Source organism: Anser brachyrhynchus (genome assembly GCF_964034855.1).
Source record: "Anser brachyrhynchus genome assembly, chromosome: 6".
Lineage (NCBI taxonomy): Eukaryota > Metazoa > Chordata > Aves > Anseriformes > Anatidae > Anser > Anser brachyrhynchus.
Genome location: NC_137700.1, coordinates 24,836,371 through 24,856,598, shown reverse-complemented (window position 1 = coordinate 24,856,598; position 20,228 = coordinate 24,836,371). Strand labels below are relative to the sequence as shown.

At 45.9% G+C, this 20,228-nt stretch overlaps 1 protein-coding gene and 1 long non-coding RNA gene across 17 annotated transcripts in view; one reads left to right on the top strand and one right to left on the bottom strand.

Moving 5' to 3' along the window:
• Positions 1-20,228, bottom strand: part of LOC308197007 — a 318,880-nt gene that overhangs the window by 189,355 nt on the left and 109,297 nt on the right. The gene's annotated exons all lie outside the window — the stretch shown is intronic.
• Positions 1-20,228, top strand: part of PAX2 (paired box 2) — a 98,396-nt gene that overhangs the window by 68,839 nt on the left and 9,329 nt on the right. For 9 of the 16 annotated variants that reach the window (XM_080596768.1, XM_080596769.1, XM_080596760.1 and 6 more), the window contains 3 exons: positions 1,491-1,617; positions 13,364-13,573; positions 17,235-17,336. In XM_080596768.1, the coding sequence (XP_080452894.1) occupies positions 1,491-1,617; positions 13,364-13,573; positions 17,235-17,336 (439 nt within the window). The remainder of the gene's footprint in view (positions 1-1,490; positions 1,618-13,363; positions 13,574-17,234; positions 17,337-20,228) is intronic. The other 7 variants (XM_080596763.1, XM_080596764.1, XM_080596766.1 and 4 more) reach the window with 3 other exon arrangements.

Genomic DNA, 20,228 nt, shown 5'->3' with positions numbered 1-20,228 from the left:
CGAACACCATCACATTGCGGCGCTCTCAGGTCACACCGGCGAGTCACAGGGTTTCACAGGCCCGGACCATTTTCCCTCATGGCCCAAAGCTGAGACTTGACTCCTGTCTCCTACCCAGTTTTCTGCACTTCTGCGGCGCTGTCCCCCTCTCCCTTACTCCCCCGCTCTCCCGGCCTTTTATCCCAAAAGCTGTTTGTCTTAATAAAATGAAAATCAAAAGTCTTTTTAAACCGCCCCAAGCCATAAACCAACAAAGGAAGAGAAGGAGAGGCTGGCTGTGGACTCCCTTCATCCCAGAGTCCCTGGGTTTATTACAATGAATAACCTTTATTTACTTTCATTAGACTATTAAGCACCAGCACAGTCATTTTTCCCCCTGAAACTCTGAGCAGGGCCCATAAAGCAAATCCGAAGCCTAATTGAGTTCATTTTAATTTCTCTCCGATCACAGCGAATTACTCTGGTGATAAATCAGGGGGCAGGCTCACCCCCAGTAGAAGGCCTAATTTGCAGCTAATTACAAAACTGATTTCTACAGGAAGATCAATACGAGAAGGAATTGGAAATGACGAGGCAGTCCTAGGCAGGCAGGGACGGGGCGGGGAGGGGGCAGCGTGTGGGGAGCCCGCTGCAGGAGGGGGAGATGTGGGGAGGGGGCTGGGGAAGCGCATGGAAAAAAACACTGCAGAAAGAGCAGAAAATCAGTTTTAATTTAACCTAATATTAATCAGAGCAACTTTTCCTGCTGTTCTGTAGCCTTCCCGGTCTCTCCAGCTCCCGTGTCTGGTCCGGAGGCTGCCACAATAAAAAGGCAATTACCAGAGCCTTTCGGACAGGACACCCTTTCAGATTCAATGGCTCTCCCCCTCCCACCCTTCTGTTAGCCATGTGGCTCCCCCCTCCCCAATTTCATACCCCAGTGCACAGAGTGACAGAGGCAGGGGATGAGGCTTCTTTGTTTGTTTTTAAAGAGCTAGGACAGGGGTAGTGGCGGAGGGGAGGGAGACGACCCAGCACAGAGCCGGGTTGCAAGGGGCCGACACCGGCTGCCTCCCGCAGCCCAGGCACCCCAGTCGCTGCCGTGCTCTGCCCCAAGTGTCCCTGCCACCAGGGCAAACACCCCCCGCCCCCGCTCAGCCGAGAGCAGAGGACGTGGATTTCCCCTTTCTCCCGGCCTGAGCTTGGATAGGCAGACAGCCCCTCTCCTCACGGCACCGAACAGAGGCTCGGCCACACCATGGGTACAGGGCCAGATCCCGTGCTTGGCCCAACCCCTCTTCCCCTTCCCAGCAAGGCGCAGCAGGGTGGAATAGCTCATCCCAGGTCCCCCCCGCAGCCCTCTTGTCACTTCATCTTCTCCATTTCCTCCTCCTCCTCCTCTTCCATCTGTGCAGGGGTTTGCCTCTCTCCTCTTCCTCCCCCCCATCTGTACACTGTTCCCTTTCTCTCAGCGCATCAATAGCGAGCTGTCTTTCTCCTCTCTTCCCCAGGGTAATGAGTACTCCCTCCCAGCTCTGACCCCTGGTCTCGATGAAGTCAAATCAAGTCTATCCACCTCTGCTAACCCAGACCTGGGGACAAATGTGTCAGGACCCCAGACGTACCCTGTGGTGACCGGTAAGCTGCCTGACCGAACAGCAGAACCAAGCTTTTTATTTATTTCCCTCATCACCATTAGCTTCTGCTTTTTCTGCTAACGCAAGATACCCCTCTGTGGCGAGCATGGAAAGAGACAGAAAGGCTGGGGAGGAAGTAAGGGGCCAGGAGAGGCTGGCAGGTCAGCGTGGTGGCAGTTTCAGGTGCACCTAGAGGTGCCCAGGTGTGACTCGAGGACAGGTAACCCCGGGTGCGGCTGAGGAGCTCGTGTGCCCCTGGGCTTAGGGACGGGTGCTGGGAGGCCAGGTGTGTCCAGACGTGCACGGTGGTTTCTTCCTTTGTGTCTGAGAACGAGAGGTTCGTGGCTCTTCCATAATCTGTGCTTGGTTTTCTTGGGGAAATACTGATTTAAGTTTTACTCAGCCCTGGCACTGGGAAGGGGCATTTGCAAGCTAAGCACAGGGCTGCTGAACTGACTGCTAAGCTCCCTCTTCCGCAAGCCCAGGAGTCGCCATCAGCAGCTGGCAAATGAAGTTTGTTCACAGCCTCCCTCCCTCCCTTACCTGTGGGCACATTACACTGGGGTGTGACTGGGAAGCTGGAGAAGGAAATAAATGAGAGCAAGTGCAGTACAGCAGAGGAACTGGGCACAGCAGCAGGAGGCAGTTTCGGCAGCCACTGCTCCACAGAAGCTTCCTCTTTGCTGGTTGTACCGGCAGGCCTGGGTGGCGCAGGCTGTCCCTGGGGCCGCAGGGCACGCCAGCCTGCTGCTGGTGGTAGGTGGCTTGTCCTGGCCCCACCAGAGCAATAAGGAGATAGATATCCTGCTGTCACAGCCCCTTCTTCAGTCACTGCTGCTTCCTCTCACACACCTACCTACCTCCTGCTAGGTCACTAAAGCAGGGGCGAGGCCCAAGAGATTCGCCCCTCTTTGGTACTTTCCCCTTGCAATGCAATGGCTGTGACCCCTTCAGAAATCCCACAGTAGAGCTGAGAAGTAAGTCGTGGCAGAGGTACGATCCTGTTAGCAAGAGAAGGAGCTGTAGCCTCTTGGCCAAAAAGCAGGCTTCTGGTGGCACAGAATCAAGAGCAGCAGAGTTTGTGGCTTAATTCTGTCTTGCAGAAGCCACAGGTACAGCCCCTGAGGCCACAGCCGCTGGTCGCTGAGGCAGGTGGCTGTTGGCTGCTCAGCAAACACCGAGCAAAGGGATATTGCTGCATGCACCACCCAGCTGCCAGGAAGTCTGAGACCAGGGGGATTAGTAGCTGTTACCCTAAATACAAAGGGAATCCAGTGTGAGGTCTGCGAAATGGAGCACCATGGGGAGGTGAACTGCATATTTAGGGAGTGCCTAGAAAGTGTGACTCTTCAGGGCTTTTACTGCTACCAGGCTTGACCCAGGATCCTTGCAGCCATACTGTTTCTTAGCCAACCAGAAAAATGGCTCAGCTGTGGCAAAACTGTTACACCTCTCTTTGTATTCGCCTGTGCAAGACAAAACTCAGCTGACAGTCATCCACCTATCATTTAGCAGATCTACAGCTCTTACAGGAAATACTTCCCTCCCAAAGGAGGGCCAAAGCCAGCAGGAGAGCAGTACTGTCCTCCCTTTGTGGAAAGCAGACCCCCCATAGCATGATCTAAAGGTGAGGTGCCTAAAATCACAGAGTTTAATATTCAAAGGGGCCATTAAAATAATTCTTTTCAGTCCTTCTGCCTAAGGGAAACTGGTGCATTCCAGCCTAGTAACATGACGGCTGAATTCCTGAATGCTGAGGACACTGCATGAGCTTTGAGCTTTGTACATGGCTCTCACAAGGGGACAGGAGGAAACAGATTTGGCCTTACAGAAGAGGCTGTGGGCTGAAGCAGAAAATCTTCTCTTTGTCCCCCCACCCCGTGCCATCCGCACCCTGCTCCCTGCAACACTCCCAGCTCGGCTTGAGAACATCCCCATCTGATCCATCTGGATCCAAGAGTGAGAAAAGTTCATTTCAGACCCAGCTTGACATTCCCAGGTGGCAACTTAGCACTAACATCTCAATCTGTATGCAACATTTCAATCAGCACAGAGTAACAAAAGCAGAACTATTAGCGCTGGGAGATGTTCAATGGTGGTAATGATGGGGAAACTCAGAAACTGGAAATGAGAAGGGAAAAAAAAAACCCTTAACACCCTGAAAGGCAGTGGGGAAAGAAGGGCAGAGAATTTTTCCTCTACACTTAGGCCAGGATCCAATGTTTGGATTAATGGTGCCATTACCCAAGAAAGGACTTCAGATAATGCTCATTCTTAAAATGTTTTTGTTGGCAATTAAATGGTTGCAGTTATTGATCTTCATTGATCTGATGTCCCTGATTTGCATAATCTATTAAAGATGAATGATTCATGATGTGTTTGCTGTGGGGCTGGGCAGTGCTCTCAGGAAGGACCAGAAAGGTGAGGAACTCAAGGCTGCCTCCTGATCTACCCCTGGCTAGGAGTTAAGAAAGAGGCTGGGACCTCAGCTCCCTCTCCCAGAAAGGGATATTGGAGTAATAGTGAGTATGGAATTGCTGCCTACCTGTTCTGCTGCTATAGTGTCACTTCTGAAATGCCTCTTTCCTCTTGTCCCAGGGCAGTCTGTGAAGCCCATTGATATCTGAAACAAGTCCACCCATGGAGGGTACGAGTTCTGTGTGCAGTTATTTCAGGATGTAAGATTTAGCTTCAGTCTACAAGAATGTTTCCCTAGCTCAGTCTTCCCAGGCAGGAAAGGTATCAATAGTCCTTTCCAACCAGAGCTGTCTGACACCGTATTTTTCCCCTTTTAGAAGACCCTAGAGAAAGTTCTCCCTTCTCTGGCTCGTGACTAGCTTGCCTCAGCAAGCTCTCTCAGCTCACACAGGTCTGAGAATACACCCCTCCAAAAACCATCAAAACCTCAATAGAAAGTAACTAACTGAAATATTAAGTACAGATGATGCTAAAATCCCCTTACCTGTCTGTGAGCTTCATAAAATTGAAGAGCTAGAAATGCTGCAAAACAGGCAGCCACCTCCCCAACATGCAAGAAAGCCTTCCCCAAAGTCCTAGTCATCAACTTCTGGCCATCTATTCAAAGACACTAGGCTGGGAAACATGCTCCCACTGTCCTTTGTATAGAAGAGTCAATGCATATATACACAGCTTTCTTGTGAAGTACCAGAGAGAAAGCTCTTAAAAGCTGCCTGAGAACACTGCCTCATCTCTTCCTCCACACACAAGTCAATGGGCCAGCTCCATCTTGCCTTAATGTTGTATATCTGAGGGACTGGCATAGATCCCTGACAGTGTCTTGGGCAATATCTGTGGGTACCAATCAGGACTCCTAGAAGCAAAGACCCAGACTTCAACATACCAAGATAAGACAAGTACATGCAGTTGAACACCAAGACAAGACGTCTGTTGATAAGAGACATTCTACTTCAATTGGATCTATTGAAGGCAAACAGATCAGGCAGATTAGTATAAATTTGTATGGGGCTAGGAAAACACAGAAAACCTCAGTAGTTTTCTTTTTTTTTCAGTAGTTTCCACAGGTCTTTGATTTTTGGAAAGTACTCAGCAGCTAACACAACAGGGGTGAGCAGAGGAGAATCTCACATTTTTGGCAGCAGTGACAGGAGTACTTTAAATCACAAGATGTTTACTGAGGCCTTGAATCCTTTGAGAATAAAAGGTTAAGATCCCTCTTTAAACACCATCGGAAGTCACATCTTTTGGAATACACATGCCTGAAGGGAGGTGTCTTCAAACCAGATTGTGAGTGCAGGGGACTTAGATTAATAGTTTGGGAATGGAGTCCTTTCCAACTCAGTCAGCTAGCCCAGAGGCTATCCAAAAGAAAGGCAGCACTATGGGAAATCAAACACAATGGACTTCTGATGGATGGCTTGCAAACTTGCATATTAACATACCACTAAAGGGGAGGATTTACCTACTAGATAGATTGTAAGATTACAGGAAAGGTAAAGAACAACTTCCCTTAATTGAATCCTGTCAGTTTTAACTAAATAGACTTCACTTACCAGTCTACTACAACCAGTGAGACCCACAAACAGAAGGCAAAAGAGAAGCCAAAGAAAAAAAGACAAAAAAAAAAAAGCCATCACCCACCAAGCAAGCTACCAGGTTCTGTACAGAAAATGGTTCCTTCTCTTTGGGAAATAATTTTTTCCCAAAAGGAACAAGTATCATCCAAGGTGAAAAATTCTCATGACAGCCACTCATGATGTGTCAAACAGAGGCACCAAAAAAGCACAGATCCCATAGATCTCGCTTTCCTCCAGCCCTTCACCTCTGGCATGGGGTCAGATTTTTTTTCCACTTTAAGTCCATTTTTACAATTCAGTTAATATTTTCAACATAAATGTACACAAAAATAATTAATGAAACTAAGCATATTCGATATGTCTGAAAGTCATGCACAAATAGTAGTTAAACAGAATCTGATTTCTATGAAAGTTTTCTAGAAAGTTGTGATGCTAAGCACGGAGAAATCACTGGCTAGACACCTGGATCCAAAGTTTTTTGAAATGATCAACAATCTTTTGAGAACTTCAGCCTCCTGCAAGGTGAAAAGATAATATTTCCTTTGTTTCAGCTTAGTGAGTGAACTGAAGAGAATTTTGTTCAGTTCAATAACCAGGTCGTTCAAAACTAAGAAACAAACTAGGATTTGAAAAAGCAGGATCATTTGTTTTCCTCTGTCAGTGAGTGAATTATGCTTGGTGTGAAAGGATGAGATCTATTAGTTCTAAAATTGGGTTCTAAAATCGGTTCAATTTCCTCCTTTTATATATATATCTTTTCCTTCACTTAATAAGACATTTTTAATGCAAAACCTGCTTAGAAAAGCCTGTCTTTTTTGTTCCAATATATTTAGGAAGTCAGGGAACTTGTGGTCATTTTATATAATTAGCATGAATAAATTACAAATACTGTTTTTAATTGAATTCTAATTCCACCTAAATATAACTTGACACAAATCACAAGTAAAAAGTTAATAATCTAATAAAATAATAATACGGACTCATTCATTATTTTCCCATACAATAATATGTAAAGACAAATTATGTTAAACAACATAATTGCTTAAATAAATGTGCCCAGATGCAGTTCATCTATTTAGCAAAATTGAATAACCATGCTTAGTGTAAATTTTGTATTTGTCAAAATATTTGTTACCACCCTAGAATTCAACCTTTTAGGAAACAGCCACATGGTGCAAATGTAAAACTAGTTGATCCATCTTGCTATTTTACATAATGATTAAAACCGACCATTAAATTTGCTTGCACTTATATTGTTAAACTGAGAGGGGGAGCGTTTCGTTCTGACTTTCCTTGTTCATAGTGGTGAAAATCCCCCTCTTGTTCCAATCTACATTAGCCTCTGACACCAGTAAACAACAGCCCTGGTCAAGGCTTGACTGAGTTGACTCAAGAATACCTCTCTCACAATCTGCTAGGGGCCACAGATTGGCTTTGGTGATGGCAAATCCTCAAGATGCAGACCAGCAGTCTGCTGCACAGCATCACAGCTGTCAGCAGCCAAGGAGCCTGTTGGGCACATCTCTGGATGCCCCAATGCCCTGAAAATGGACTATGATAATCACCCACGTGGCTGCTACATGATTGTTATGATCCCGCCTCATTAAAACGAAGGAGATATTTTCTGTGAGGGCAGTCTGCAGTATGGAAGTATGCCAAATTGAGCACATGGAGCTGCTGCAGATGAGGGACAGGGAGGATGAGGAACGGCACTGAGTTCCATATTCTGCACTTCTGAAATAAGGGCTCATTTCTGCAGAGAGGCTGCAAGCCTCTTCTCTATTTAAGATGAGGAATCAACAAAAGTAGATGTCCACAGCGCCTCCAAATCTCATCAACTGCTTCCCATACCTAAGAAGAGATAGTATCTCTTTATCTTGCCAAGGAATTTGGAAAGGCAAAAGGCGTTACTACTCTTCCCCGAGACCAAATGGCTGAGGGTGATTGATGGTCAGATGAATGATCCCTGGAAGAGACAGAAATGGCAGGGGGAAAACATAAACTATTTCTACACTTCCAATGGAAGTTTCACTGACAATAACTTTATGATGCTGAAGAAGACAGCTCATGGACTTAAAAGCATATTGAAGCGAGGAACCCAGAAATGGGTGGACCTGAAAGAAACCATGCCTTCCTTAAATTAGCATTTAAGTGTAATGGCAAGAGCAGTGAATTTGCATTCCCCATCCATTTTCTTCAGCAAGGACTGGCATTACAGGCTGGACAAAAAGGGACTTTTTTTTTTTTTTTAGAGAAGAGAGTTATATAGTCTCAGGTTTTGGCTTTTCTTTTGAGGCTGAATGAAGGAGCCAATAAGTATAGCTACCATGAAAATTTTCGTGATGTAGATGTTTGCCCACTGACAGCAAAGACTGTGCTTTGTATCTGAGTTAAGCAACAGCTGTCAGCAGATGTTAATAACTTTTGATCTCCATCAACTCTATTGGATTTAACCAGGCCAGCTGCTCGCACAATTGAAATTGCCCACTGCAGTCTTTCAGAGAAATGGAGAGCTTAGGGCGATCTTTGGCCCTTCTCAGTAGGTGCAGGACTGCTGTGGACTACCCAGGAAGATCTGTCCTGTCTCATGATCATTTTCCATCATGTGATGAAAGCCTTGGAGACACCTATTGTGTAGACTGTGTGCAAAAATAACATGCTCTGTTCTAATTACATTTCCCAGCATATATTTCAAAAGCATTTTGTTTAACACATGACATTCAAGTCCCAGCCCACCAAGGAATATACGAGTGTGCTTGACTTTAAGGCAGGGAGCAATCTGTAACTGCAATACCCTGATGGGCTGGGATACAAGAAAGGGGACACAGCATAAATCCGCTGAGCCTATCTGTTTACCAAATGTAGAGGCACAACTTTATTTCCCACAGACTTTGAAGCCTATTTTCCTCACCTCCACCTGCAAACAAATCTACTTAGAGCCAAATGCAGTTGACCCTAGTGGAGTTCCCAAGTGACTAACAGTATGCAGCTAGCTTCAAAGATCCAGATCACAGATCTGCTGGATGCTCCATGTTTAACTGGGTATGAAGACTATGAAACCTCAGTTTCCCAAGTAAAATACGGAGTGAGTAGCTCAGATTACTTGGAAAGCAGCAATTAATTAGAACAGATATAAAATCTAGGTTTGTAAAAGTGAGTTTCATAAAAAATGGGGCAAATGGATTTAAAAACTTGACATCAATGATGTCAACAGTTTTGACTCTCTTGGAGAGCAAGTTTTTGTTTTTTTTTTCTCTTTCAACGTGTATTTCAATAACACACAAGTTAAGTGTTGGGCTAGAAACACGGATGGATCTGTGCAGAAACAGAAAATAAACCTGAACATGCAAGGTTCATTCCCCAGTCAGCGGGAATACAAAGAGAATGCAAGAAAGGTACAATGAGAAGTAAATTAGGTTTTACACACTTTTCTGTTGTCCTAGCAAATGTCTGTTACTAACACAGAGAAGGAAAAAAAAATAGGATGATTTTTATCTTCAGTGCCACTTGCGTGATGCTCTTGCAAAAGAAGAGCTAGGAAGCTAAGAAAAGGCAAAGAAAAAGTGGTTCTGACATGGCAGAAGGCAAAAGTCAAAGATAGGCTGTGTCAGTCCAGTCTGGTCTTCTGCATGACTTTGAGAAGTTCTAAGGCGAGATTCTCACATGGGATGAAGTGATGGGAGTCCACAGGCTGTGGCGTAAATTCACCAGCTTATGAATGCTGAGGACCCCACCCCATCCTGCTTGCCACAATGAAACCTTTGTAAGGAATGATGTTATTAGTACAGGAGGAATGTAAATGTGGAAAAGATGTTTCAATAGTGGGTACAAGCATAGGATGCAAAAACACCTGAGATAAGATTCAGTTTTGACACAGGCTTCCTGCATGAGCTTGGGTACATTTTCTCTGTGCTCAGCTCCTCACAGGTAGAACAGTGATCCCTAGGGGATGCTGTGAGGATACGTGCTCTAAGGAGTCTGAGGCTTTGGGATCATATAAATATTTTATAGAGACACCAGGAAAAGGTGAAGGATACTAAACACTGTCAAGACTGTGAGCGGTGTTGTCAAGTGGGTGCGCACAAGCCATCCCTTATGCAGGGATGTGCCATCTTGATATTCTTCCCTTACTGAAAAGAAAAGGAGCACTGGAGGCAGCTAGCTTATCCTCCAGGAAACCGGTGATGAAAAACAAGCCGCTTATCTAGTCCTGCGAACCCCCCTGCTTCTTTCCCTTCAGCAGCAGAGAGCACGATAAAAGCTGAGATGAGTCTCTGTAGGAACCCAAAGCTGTGAATCTTCCTCTCACCCTGTCTGGCCAAAATCCCTTCATTCTCAGGGGGAATTTAGGCCAGAGATCACCAGTTCTAGCTCTCCGCCAGAATAACAGAGGAGAGGGTTAGAAAGGAAGAAAAACAGCCATAACTCAGCAAGTACACTCAGAAAGAAAGGAGCTGGAGATGCAGAAAATATGTAGTCCTCTGCTACGTTCCCAGTTGTATCCCCACCCTGCTCACCCTTTCAGATTTCCCCCACCGTGACATTGGCTGGTATTTTGTTGTTGCTCATAAACAAGGATAGTGCGTGCCATTTAGCAGAAAGGAGCCTGGGAGAGGAACAGCTTTCTGCTTCTTTGGAGAGGGGCTGCAAACTCATTCCACCCCCCACTCAGTTAGGGGTCGATTTCCATACCAGTAAGACATTGACAGATACCTCGGGGCTCCCTGGTGCCACCTCACCGAGGAACCCCCATGAGACTCAGAGAAGCCAGCAGAGCACGGCTCGCTGGCACTGGCAGGACTTGGGGCAAGAAGGGCTGAGCATGGCACTCCTTTTCCTGTTCTCCATCCCAAATACAAAAGAATCAGAGACTGGAGGAAATCAGAAGTGAAAACAAAGGAGGTGCAGCTGAAGTTTGAGGTGGTTAAAATGAAAAATGGGACTGTGCCACTCACAGGTGGATAGATAGATCAATCAATTGATCTCATCTATACTGACACACTTCAGAGCTATAATTCACTGCTGGGGCAATTATTCCAGCATGGCAGTGGCGGGAGTTATACTGGAGACGGAATTCAGGTGCTTTCAGTCAGTGGAGAGCTGGACAAGAAGAGGGTAAAAATTTGTAACTGCCACCCGCCAGTAAGGACGCATGGGATACCAGCTGTGGCTGTGCAGCTGCTGAGCGGAGACTGAAGGACAGGTAAACAGACACGTTGAGGTCTGAGTTTTGTTTGAGCAATCATTTGCTGTCTGACCTTATCCTCTCCTCTCCTCCGCTGTTCTTAGAGAGAGCCGTGCTTAGTGGCATTGTGTCCCAGTCTCTTTGCCATCTTACTCCTGACTTCTTTATCCCCCTGCGCTGAGTAAGTGGTGCTGCCTCTGCAAGGTGTGAGGAATTTTTCTTCATAAGCTTTGATGTGTTCAAGAGAGGGCTGGGCTCATCTCTGCTGCGAGTCTGACAGGGGCTTTAACAGCCTCAGAACACCGGGACAAATAGCTTCTGGTCCCTTAACCCTGTGCAGCTTTGCAAGGCAAGGCCTGGCACTGTTGTTCCCATTGCAAGGGCTTTAGGCAGTCTTTCAGGCTGAAATCCTCTCTGTGGTGGCTGGGCAGAGCGGAAATCCAGGGGCTGGATCAGATTGGCCTAATGCTACAGCAGCTTAAGCGGCCTGTTTTACCAGAGATTATGGTTTCACTTACACAGAGCACCTGAAAAATGCTGTGGTTTAGGAAGGATTATAGCTGAAAATTCCATGCTTTAAAAGAGAAATAAAGCAGGGGAGGGACTAGGAAACCCATCGTGCCCGGGGGCTGTGCAAACAGGATTAACCTCTGCCCACAGCACCTCTGGCTTCTGCCCACCCACATCTCCGTGTCCATCTTCTCCTCAGCCCCTCCTGCCCCAGCGGCTCCCCACACCTGCCCTCTCCTGCACAGTTCAGAGGTGCTGTTTACTCCAGTGACTTTGATTAGCTGCACAACAGTCACCACACACTCCAGATCCTATTTACCACACCCCCAGAAAAGTCCTTGCCCAGCAGAGCTTCCTATAGCAAAAAGGGCGAAGAAATGCCAGTCCTCACTGAGCATACCAGAGGCTTCCCATACACAACCTGAATGAAGAGGAACTGCACACCTTTTGGCCAGAAGGGATCTTTCCCAATCAGTTGGCCCACGAACATATGTCTTTGCTGCAAAGGAGTCTCGGTGCTCAGAGACCCTTGCTGGCCATCCAGGTTAGAGGTACTTGGAGGAGAACACAGATGGCAAACTATCATTTTTGCCAGGTAACAAACCTTTAGGAAACAAATGCCTCAGGATAAACAGCATTCGCAGACAGAAACTGCCCAGCCCTTTATAGTCTAGGTGAGCATTGCAGCCTCACAATAAGGTGCCTAGAGTTAATTAAAGCCAGTTCTACATTAATGAAGCCAGATTTATGACCCAATTATACGTCACATTTATATATCTCTGTATAAATCAAACCCACCACAACTAACTTATCTCATATGACATTGGCAACACTTGCCATTGCGGCAGAGAGATGGCTTTCATTTGTTGGCTCTAATTTGTTTACCTGAGGGTGGCTGGTTTGCGAGATGATTTGGATAGGATCTGATCACATCATCCATACTTCTCTTTCAGGTGTTCAAATACAGGACCCTATTACTGCTAACCCACCAAGTCTGGGTGTACTGGAACACCCATGCTTTAGGTCACAGAGTTCTACTATTCCCAGAGCTCCTACCTGGGAGCCCAGTTAGGAGCAGCTTCAAAGCTGTGTTTCTTGTGCCTGTGCAAATCTGCACTTCAGAAACAGTGGTCCAATGCAAATAGCAGTGCAAATGAAATCTATTATAAGTCTCCAACATTTTCTCTCTTCCACTGTATCTCTCCGTCAAGGTATCTGTCTGGCACCGCTGTACTTTGGGAACTACCGGAGTCAGTACTCAGTGCTTTTACAGTCAAAGCCACAAAGTATGCCACTATAAAAAAGATCAACTGATTGATCTATCTATTCACCTATTAATGGCACAGTCCCATTTTTCATTTTAACCACCTCAAAGTTCAGCTGCATCTTTTTTGTCAAAGCTTTTACAGAGCTTGGTTTGACAACCTTTGGCCTTTACACTGAGCATCCCGTTTAACAGATGTTCATAACCATGCTGCTCTCCTGGGGAAGTTACCTTGGGTCTGAGAGACAAAGGGGTGTAATTCCCTGGGCCAAAATGCGTGAGTGTAGCATCTTTGTACGCCCTCAGACAGCAAGAGAACGCAGCAGGAAAGGGAGCACCGAAGCTTCAGAGCATTTTTCTCCTTCCCAACCCTATGCTTCTTCCTGTCCTCCCTCTCCTGCATGTCCCCTCCCACACTTCTCCTTGTCCCGCATCCCATCCCTCCCATCCGCCACCGCACTCCATTTTCTCGTATCCTGCTGCCCTGCAGAGGCATCACTGCAGTCAGAGCCTAGCCCCCGGGTGCATTTACTGCTGTTGTATCAGCACTGGCTCCTCTGATCTACTCCTAACCTTTTTATTTTTATTTTTGTTTTTAAATTAATTTCCCTGTAGATTTTAACCACTCCATTTTCATTTACCCATTTTGTTCTTCCTCTCCTCCCTTCCCCACCCTCCTCTTCCTCCCCCTGTTCCCTTTGTCTGTCTGTGTCCATCCCTTACCCTACCACAGAAAACCTCTCCTCTCCCCTCAGTATAAAGCAAGAGCCTCATGGAGCCTCTCTCACCCCTTTCACCCCCACCACGCCGGTCGGCTCTGGGCAGGCTGATCTTCAGCCCTTCCACATGACCCTTTCAGACGATGCGTCCACGCCTTGCTACAGTGCCTTCCTTCATCATGGTGCCCACTTTGGGCAGTCCAGCAGCCAGCCTCTGATAGCAGGTAACCGGCCTTGGCCACAAACTCAGCGGGGATGCTGCAGGCAAGGGGTTCAGTTTCGTCTGACGGGGAGACCAGTAAATGCTGCAAGCTCTTTGAGTGCAAGCGGGAACCAGAGCAACGATGTTCCAGTTCTGTGTATGCAGCATGTGTTCGCAGCTCCACGGAGAGTCACTTAAAGATTTCATGCCTGTCCTTCATTTTTGCAGAATAAAATGGGAAAAGAAGCTGTAACTACACAGAAGTGACTGGTGTCCCAGCTGGACGGGTTTGGGGCTTAGTAGGGAAACACTTGTACAGCAAAATCCTGTGTTGCCTCACTAACCACGAGGCCCCTGTGCACGGGGGGCCCAGCGAGGGTACTGCGTGCTAGCCTAGGTTGATGACTGCAGCTTGAATGTGTCTGCCAGCTCTAGGACTGTCAGCAGGGTTGTCAGCATGGGTTGCAAAAACTACAAGTCAGACCTGTACACAGTCAGTGGGTGAGCAGTGCCACAGCCACACAACAAGCAGGACTCGAGTCAGCTCGTTGGGAAGTGTCAGCGTGAGCTGGCACCTTCATGTGGCAGGCCAGGTAGTCAGGAAACAGGGTCAGAGGCTATGAAGTCTTATAGCCACGTGAAATCAGATCTGTGGTAGTAGCCTTCAAGGGAAGGACAGAAGCAGGTCACAGAAGATGGCAGCACTTAGGAGCAGCAGGCTGGAGTGAGGCGGGGGAGGGAAGTGGAGTTTAAGGTAGGTATGAGGTAAAACCCCCATGCAAGAGGACTGAGGCATCACTGCTGCAGAAGCTCAGGGATGGCTTGGGTGAATAGTGTCAATCTTTTTAGGTGTCACTCCACTGCCAAAGAATGCAATTTGGGCTTTTTCAATAGGCAAGTTCTTCACAGTGCAGAACATGGTTCCTAATGCTCAAGAAACGTATCTTCTGCCTCCTTCATATTCCTATATTATTTTTCTCTTTGACCTGACGTCCTCCCTTTGTCTTGGTGACATTTGCATTTCTAAACCTCCCTGTAGGAAAGCAGCAAGCAACTGCAGAGAAGACTTTTGTGTTCATAACACTGTCCAAGTCTTACTGCAGCCAGTAGGAGCTCTGGGCATTTCCTAAGCCAAGGCTTATCCTGACAGACTCTCTCCAACAATATACTTCAGTGGCGATGCAGACTTACATGGCCACCCCCTAAGCTAGAAGGCACTGTTTCAGGAGATGCACTTGCTTTAGGACATTTATGGAAAAGTAGACTTGGGAGAAAGTGTTCAAAAGCTCAAAGAAAGTTGCAGTGATGAAGGTGCGGTTCTCACTCAGAAGGTTTTGGGAGAAAGGAGGATAGCTGGTACTGGAAGCATGTTATAAGCAGGTCAGACACTCGCTTTGACATAGCCCTGGAGTACAAGAATTTAATAACCCTGTTCACCTGGTGGTAATGAGAGGAGGTAATGGAAGGGGGCTGCTTCTACGTAGCAGCATTTTAAGAGTCTCCCTACAGGACTCCTATTCATGTTAGTGATACTATATTTGTTATCTTCTTTTTCAAGATTGGGATTTTGACAGATGATCACTTCCCAACACATTTTCCACACTGAGTTTTGAGTATCAGCCTCTGCGTGCTCACATCTAAATAAAAACACAGGGGTATATGTGCATAGATCGGGTAGCAGAGTGAGTGTGTATGTGTTCCCACTTGAATGGAAGTGTCAAAATGAATTAATTTTGCCTGCTACTACATAATGTTCTCTCTAACTTTTCAGTGACACTGTTTTCCCATTCATCACCTGCTGTTACATCTCAGACTAGTAAATACAGGAAACCAAAAATACATGAATTTGAAGCACAAAACTTTTTTCCCTTAAAAGAATGTGAGAAAAAAAAACAAAACAAAACAAAAACACACTACATTTAGTAGGTGTTATTCACACTGCTTAATGTGCAACTACAAATCACTAAAGCAATGGTGGTGATAAAAGAGTAGAAGAGTATAGAACATAAATCCCTGAGGCATTATATATTTATTTTTATCAATACTGGGGAGTGGCTGGAAAATGGCTTGGTCGCTCTAGTTCTGTGCCTGTTATCTAAGACAAGGTGAGCTAGGAATGTCAGCCATGGCTCAGGAACCTCTTCAGGGAGAGGGAAAGAACTTACATTTCTTTTTTCTTGAGCAAATCACCTCAGTAATCTTTAGTCAAGATCTACAAAAGCAACAACCTTGGTTTAGCCCACCTCATTCTGAAGAAACTTCCTCCCCTAGGGGTAATTCTCCATGTTGATTTAGTTTTTACTCTGCTGTTCAATTGTTATTTATTTCTGACTCCCCTGCCAAGGTCCATGTTTGTTTCAGGGCCTGCTTTATCAGTTACTGTTCTGCCACAAGTAGAGCTAAGGCAGTTCTTGTTCTTTCATTCCCATATCCCAGCCCAGTTCCAGTGGCGTCAATGGGCCATCCATAAACTGTCACTTCTAAAGGTGAATCAGACTGCAGTCCTCCCAGAACAGACACGTTAGGCAAAATTTAAGAAAGGAACGACAATGGCACAAACTTCTTGGTGAGCTACACCTCACCTAGGAAATGTGAAAGGCTTGAAAGAGCAGAGATCTCAGTAGGCAACGTTGGAGGTTGAGCTGTAAATCTCCCAGCAGCTGTGGGGGAAAGATTATCTTAATTTATTTAGCCTTTTCTTTTTTTTTTTTGGTTTTGGCTTGAAACTCCCAGCAGCTTCTGAGATGATTTCAGTTCATTTAAATGCAATAAGCACTAACAGCAAAATGCCCTTCTGGCTGGCCCATTTTCAGGCTAACCAGTCCAAATGAGGAAATGCCTCTGGCACCAACCAAGAAGCCTCCAGCTGCACTTCCTAAGAGATGAAAAATCAACTACAATCATCCACCCGATCTACACCGCTCTCTACTTCTTTGGTGGATAAAAAATACCAAGAGTTGGAGTATTACTAACAAAAACTTGTATCTGTGATAAAAATGAAGTGGGACTCAAATTAATTCACATGATCCAATTATTATATATTACACCATCACCTGGAAGGAGCCCAGCAAGTACTGATCTAATGCTAAGCACTGTGAAAATGTACTGGGAGCGTGCCCTTGCACCAAAGAGTTTGCAGCATAAGAAGAAGCACAGAGAGGTGAAGTGATTTGCTGATGGTTTTAGCATCAGCAGGTAAACGGCAGAGGTGGGACCAGAGACAGGCAGAGAAAACTCCTGGATCACTTTCCAGTGCCTTACCCATTGGTCATGCCCTAAAGCAACATCACCACAGTTTTGGAACTGCATTGACTGCTTATAGAAAGGACCTCAGCTACTCTGGCAATGCATGTGCTGCCATTCTCTGTGCAGCTTAGGGCGATTTTTATTTAGTGAAAATAGATCCAAAATTTCTAACAGGCTCAAAAATCTACAGTGAAAGCAAATTCTTTTGAGCCTCACAGCACTAAGTTTTAAGATCCATCCCTATAGCCTGAGATCAGAGTGCCACAATCTTCCCCCAAAATGTTCAGTAGAAGGTCAGCACACATGTAAGGGCAGGACGCACAGCATTTGCCCATCAAGCTGCTAGTGACATGATGGTGGGACAAAAGGTGATATCGAATCAGTACTGAAGGACCTTATCCCTACTGATGCCCTGTCCTGATTCTTTCCCTTTCCAGGTCGTGATATGGCAAGCACTACCTTGCCTGGCTACCCACCCCATGTTCCCCCAACTGGACAAGGCAGCTACCCAACCTCAACTCTGGCAGGAATGGTTCCTGGTAAGTCCAGAATTCAATAACGGTGCCCACGTGTTTGAACAGTATACTTGCAGTGGGAGAGCTTTCACAGTTGGCTTTGCTATTGCTTTGCTGCCATCGAGGTTTTCTTTCATATAAAAAACATCAGGTGCCTATAACCAAAGTAGCTCACAACCCTCTCTGTAATGTATCTCCCTCCCCCTGGTAACTGATTCACTGCTGCTATGGGCAACTAGCTATCTATAACCTGTGGCAATTAATTGGTAATTAATTAACCTTAGTATTCATTAACAGATGTAATTATTTTCCAATGACCCGTGCAGATTATTATGTACTGCTCGTGGCTCAGGATATTCAACTATCCACTAACTTAGGGTAACAACTTACGTCTGTCTAAAGCCAGGGCATCAAACTGCAAATCATCGATGGTAATTTAATACCTGCAGCTCTTGGAGAGCTGCTGTCCACAGCCTGAACTGGCCAAGAACTCAGCAATGATTAACAGCATTTCAGGAGAAACTAACCATTCACTTTCAACAACCAACTACTTACCCACCTCCTGTTTGTAAGATAGTGCCCCAGTCCAAGAAGGGACAAATCCTACATTCAAAGGCAAACTGTTCCTTTGCCACCCAATGCCTTTGGAGAAATACGTTCTCTTGGCAAACAGCTTAGGTAATACTGCCCAGGGTGTAGGGAGCACAGAGGACCATTTACCTGGGGGCAACAAAAGAGGTTATTTCCACAGGCTCTGCTCCCCACTTCTCAGATGACAGCTAGTCCCACTAGACAAATGAAGAGGCAGGATTTTCATTTCTCATCCCCAGTAGCTCAGGACTCAAGACTTCATCTGCCACTGATTTCTGCTTATGTTAACGCCCTGGGCTGGGAGCTGTGATGGCTAACGAGCAGGTACAGGCTGTTCTGCAACCTCTGCTGCTGGAAGAATGACTCAGACAGCAATTGTGAAGTGAAGCAGCAGAAAGCTGAGGACAGAAATCTTGTAAATTACTGCAATACAATTTCCCAGGGTTTGTGAGTGAAAAGCCTAACTTAGCCCTCATCCAAATCTTGGAACAGCTGGCTAAACAAGCATACACTGCAGAGGACAGTTAATCAGTGAAAATATCAGTGACAGCGAATGTTTGCAGGTCTGAGTCTTAACACCTTTAAATGACAAATCACTGCCTATATACCACCACTACTGGCTAATGCCTATGGGCACATTCTAGAGCTAACAGACTGCCTGCTTATCATCCTAAGACACACAAAAATTCCTGGGCTATGTTGTGAAGATGATGTGATTGACCTCCAGATCAGGAAAAGATAGTGGATCGGTACCCTCCCCAAGCGCCGCTTCAGTCCCTTGCTACAGCCAGCCTGCTGAACTCCTGGGGTGCTGCAGACTTCGCAAAACTTCAGGCATTGCCTTCTACACTACATTTTTCAAGGGGATGGTTTAAACTCCACTTGGCTCCAGAATCAGAGGAGCACTAAGACAATATAAATCAATTAAAAAAACGTAAGTCATTAACAGTAGGCAGATTCAGTTGTCAATGTATATGTCAGTTATAGTTCAAAACTTACAGAGGGTCATGGCATACAGAAACTACTGATAGCACTAAAATAGCCGGCTTGTTGAATGCATGCTACTAAACCACAGGCTCTTCCCAACTTCTGCCACACAGGATCTGGTCTAAGAAGTGTTCAGTGACTGCTGTGTAAGTTTAACATCCTCATTGCAAGGATGACACTGACACTTAAACTGAGACAAAGATTTTAAGACCATTAATCACAGGGATCACTTATCCAAGAATAGGAGATTTGATGCAGGGGCTACTTTTCCATAAGACAGCAGTGTCCCCCAAAACACACAGATACTGAAACAAAAAAGGGGGGAGGATACAGGATGATGAAGAATAAAGTCGAGTTGTACTCCAAAGACATTATTCAAGTCGAAGAGACATCTTTACATTAGATCTGGTGTCAACATTCAGTTACAGAAAGCTTTTCCTGTGGGCTACTCAGGCACCCTGCAGTAGTTATTGCATCTTTCTACATCGCATCGAGTACTGGCTGTGTCAGTCAGACCCCACTGGTCAGACCCAGCCTGGCAGCCCTTCTGTTCTTATGTGACCGATGCCAACAAGCTGGAGATAGAGAGGCTTCCTGGGAAGGAACATAAGACTGGCTTTAATGGGTCACACTGCAAGTCTCTCCAGCCACTGCTCTCTGTCAGGGGCCAAAAGAGATTGCCTGGGAAAGGTGTAAGAGTAAAGCAGGTATCAGCACTTCCTTAAAAGATCTCCATGCCTCCAACAAGTTGCAGCTCAGAGACTTTTTAAGGCAGAGATGTTTAATATTAAGCACCCGCAATAGAATTCCCCTCCACACACTTAAGCAGTGTCTCTTGAACCCATACAAGTCTTTAATGTCTTCAGCAACCTATGGCAAGAAGGTACCTTAACTATGTATCGCGTGAAAACAACCTCCCTTACTGGTCCTGGACCTGCCACCTGCTAGGCTCACTTCATGCCTCATAGTTTCTGTATTAGAAGACTAAACATGCCAAGACTTAAATACAGATACCAACAAATACTGTTAGTAAAGGTTCCCAGAGCACAGATTGCACAGAATATAGGCCTCATGAGATTGATCCTCTGTGCTTGCTGGCAACCTCTGCTAAGAGTCCAGGTTGAAAAGGAAAAACAAAGCAGCACATCACCAGTGGTTTGTCACTGCCCCTGGGCCAAAAAGACCAGGAGCCAGTGCTTTAGGTGTATTAGAAACACAAAGCGAGCAAGGTGTCCACTCAGGGAGCATCTGTAAGAAACATATTGACAGGGAAACAAACAGCACCGTCCAGATGTGAAAGAATACGAGAGAGAGGCTCTATCCTCCCTAAAAAAAGAT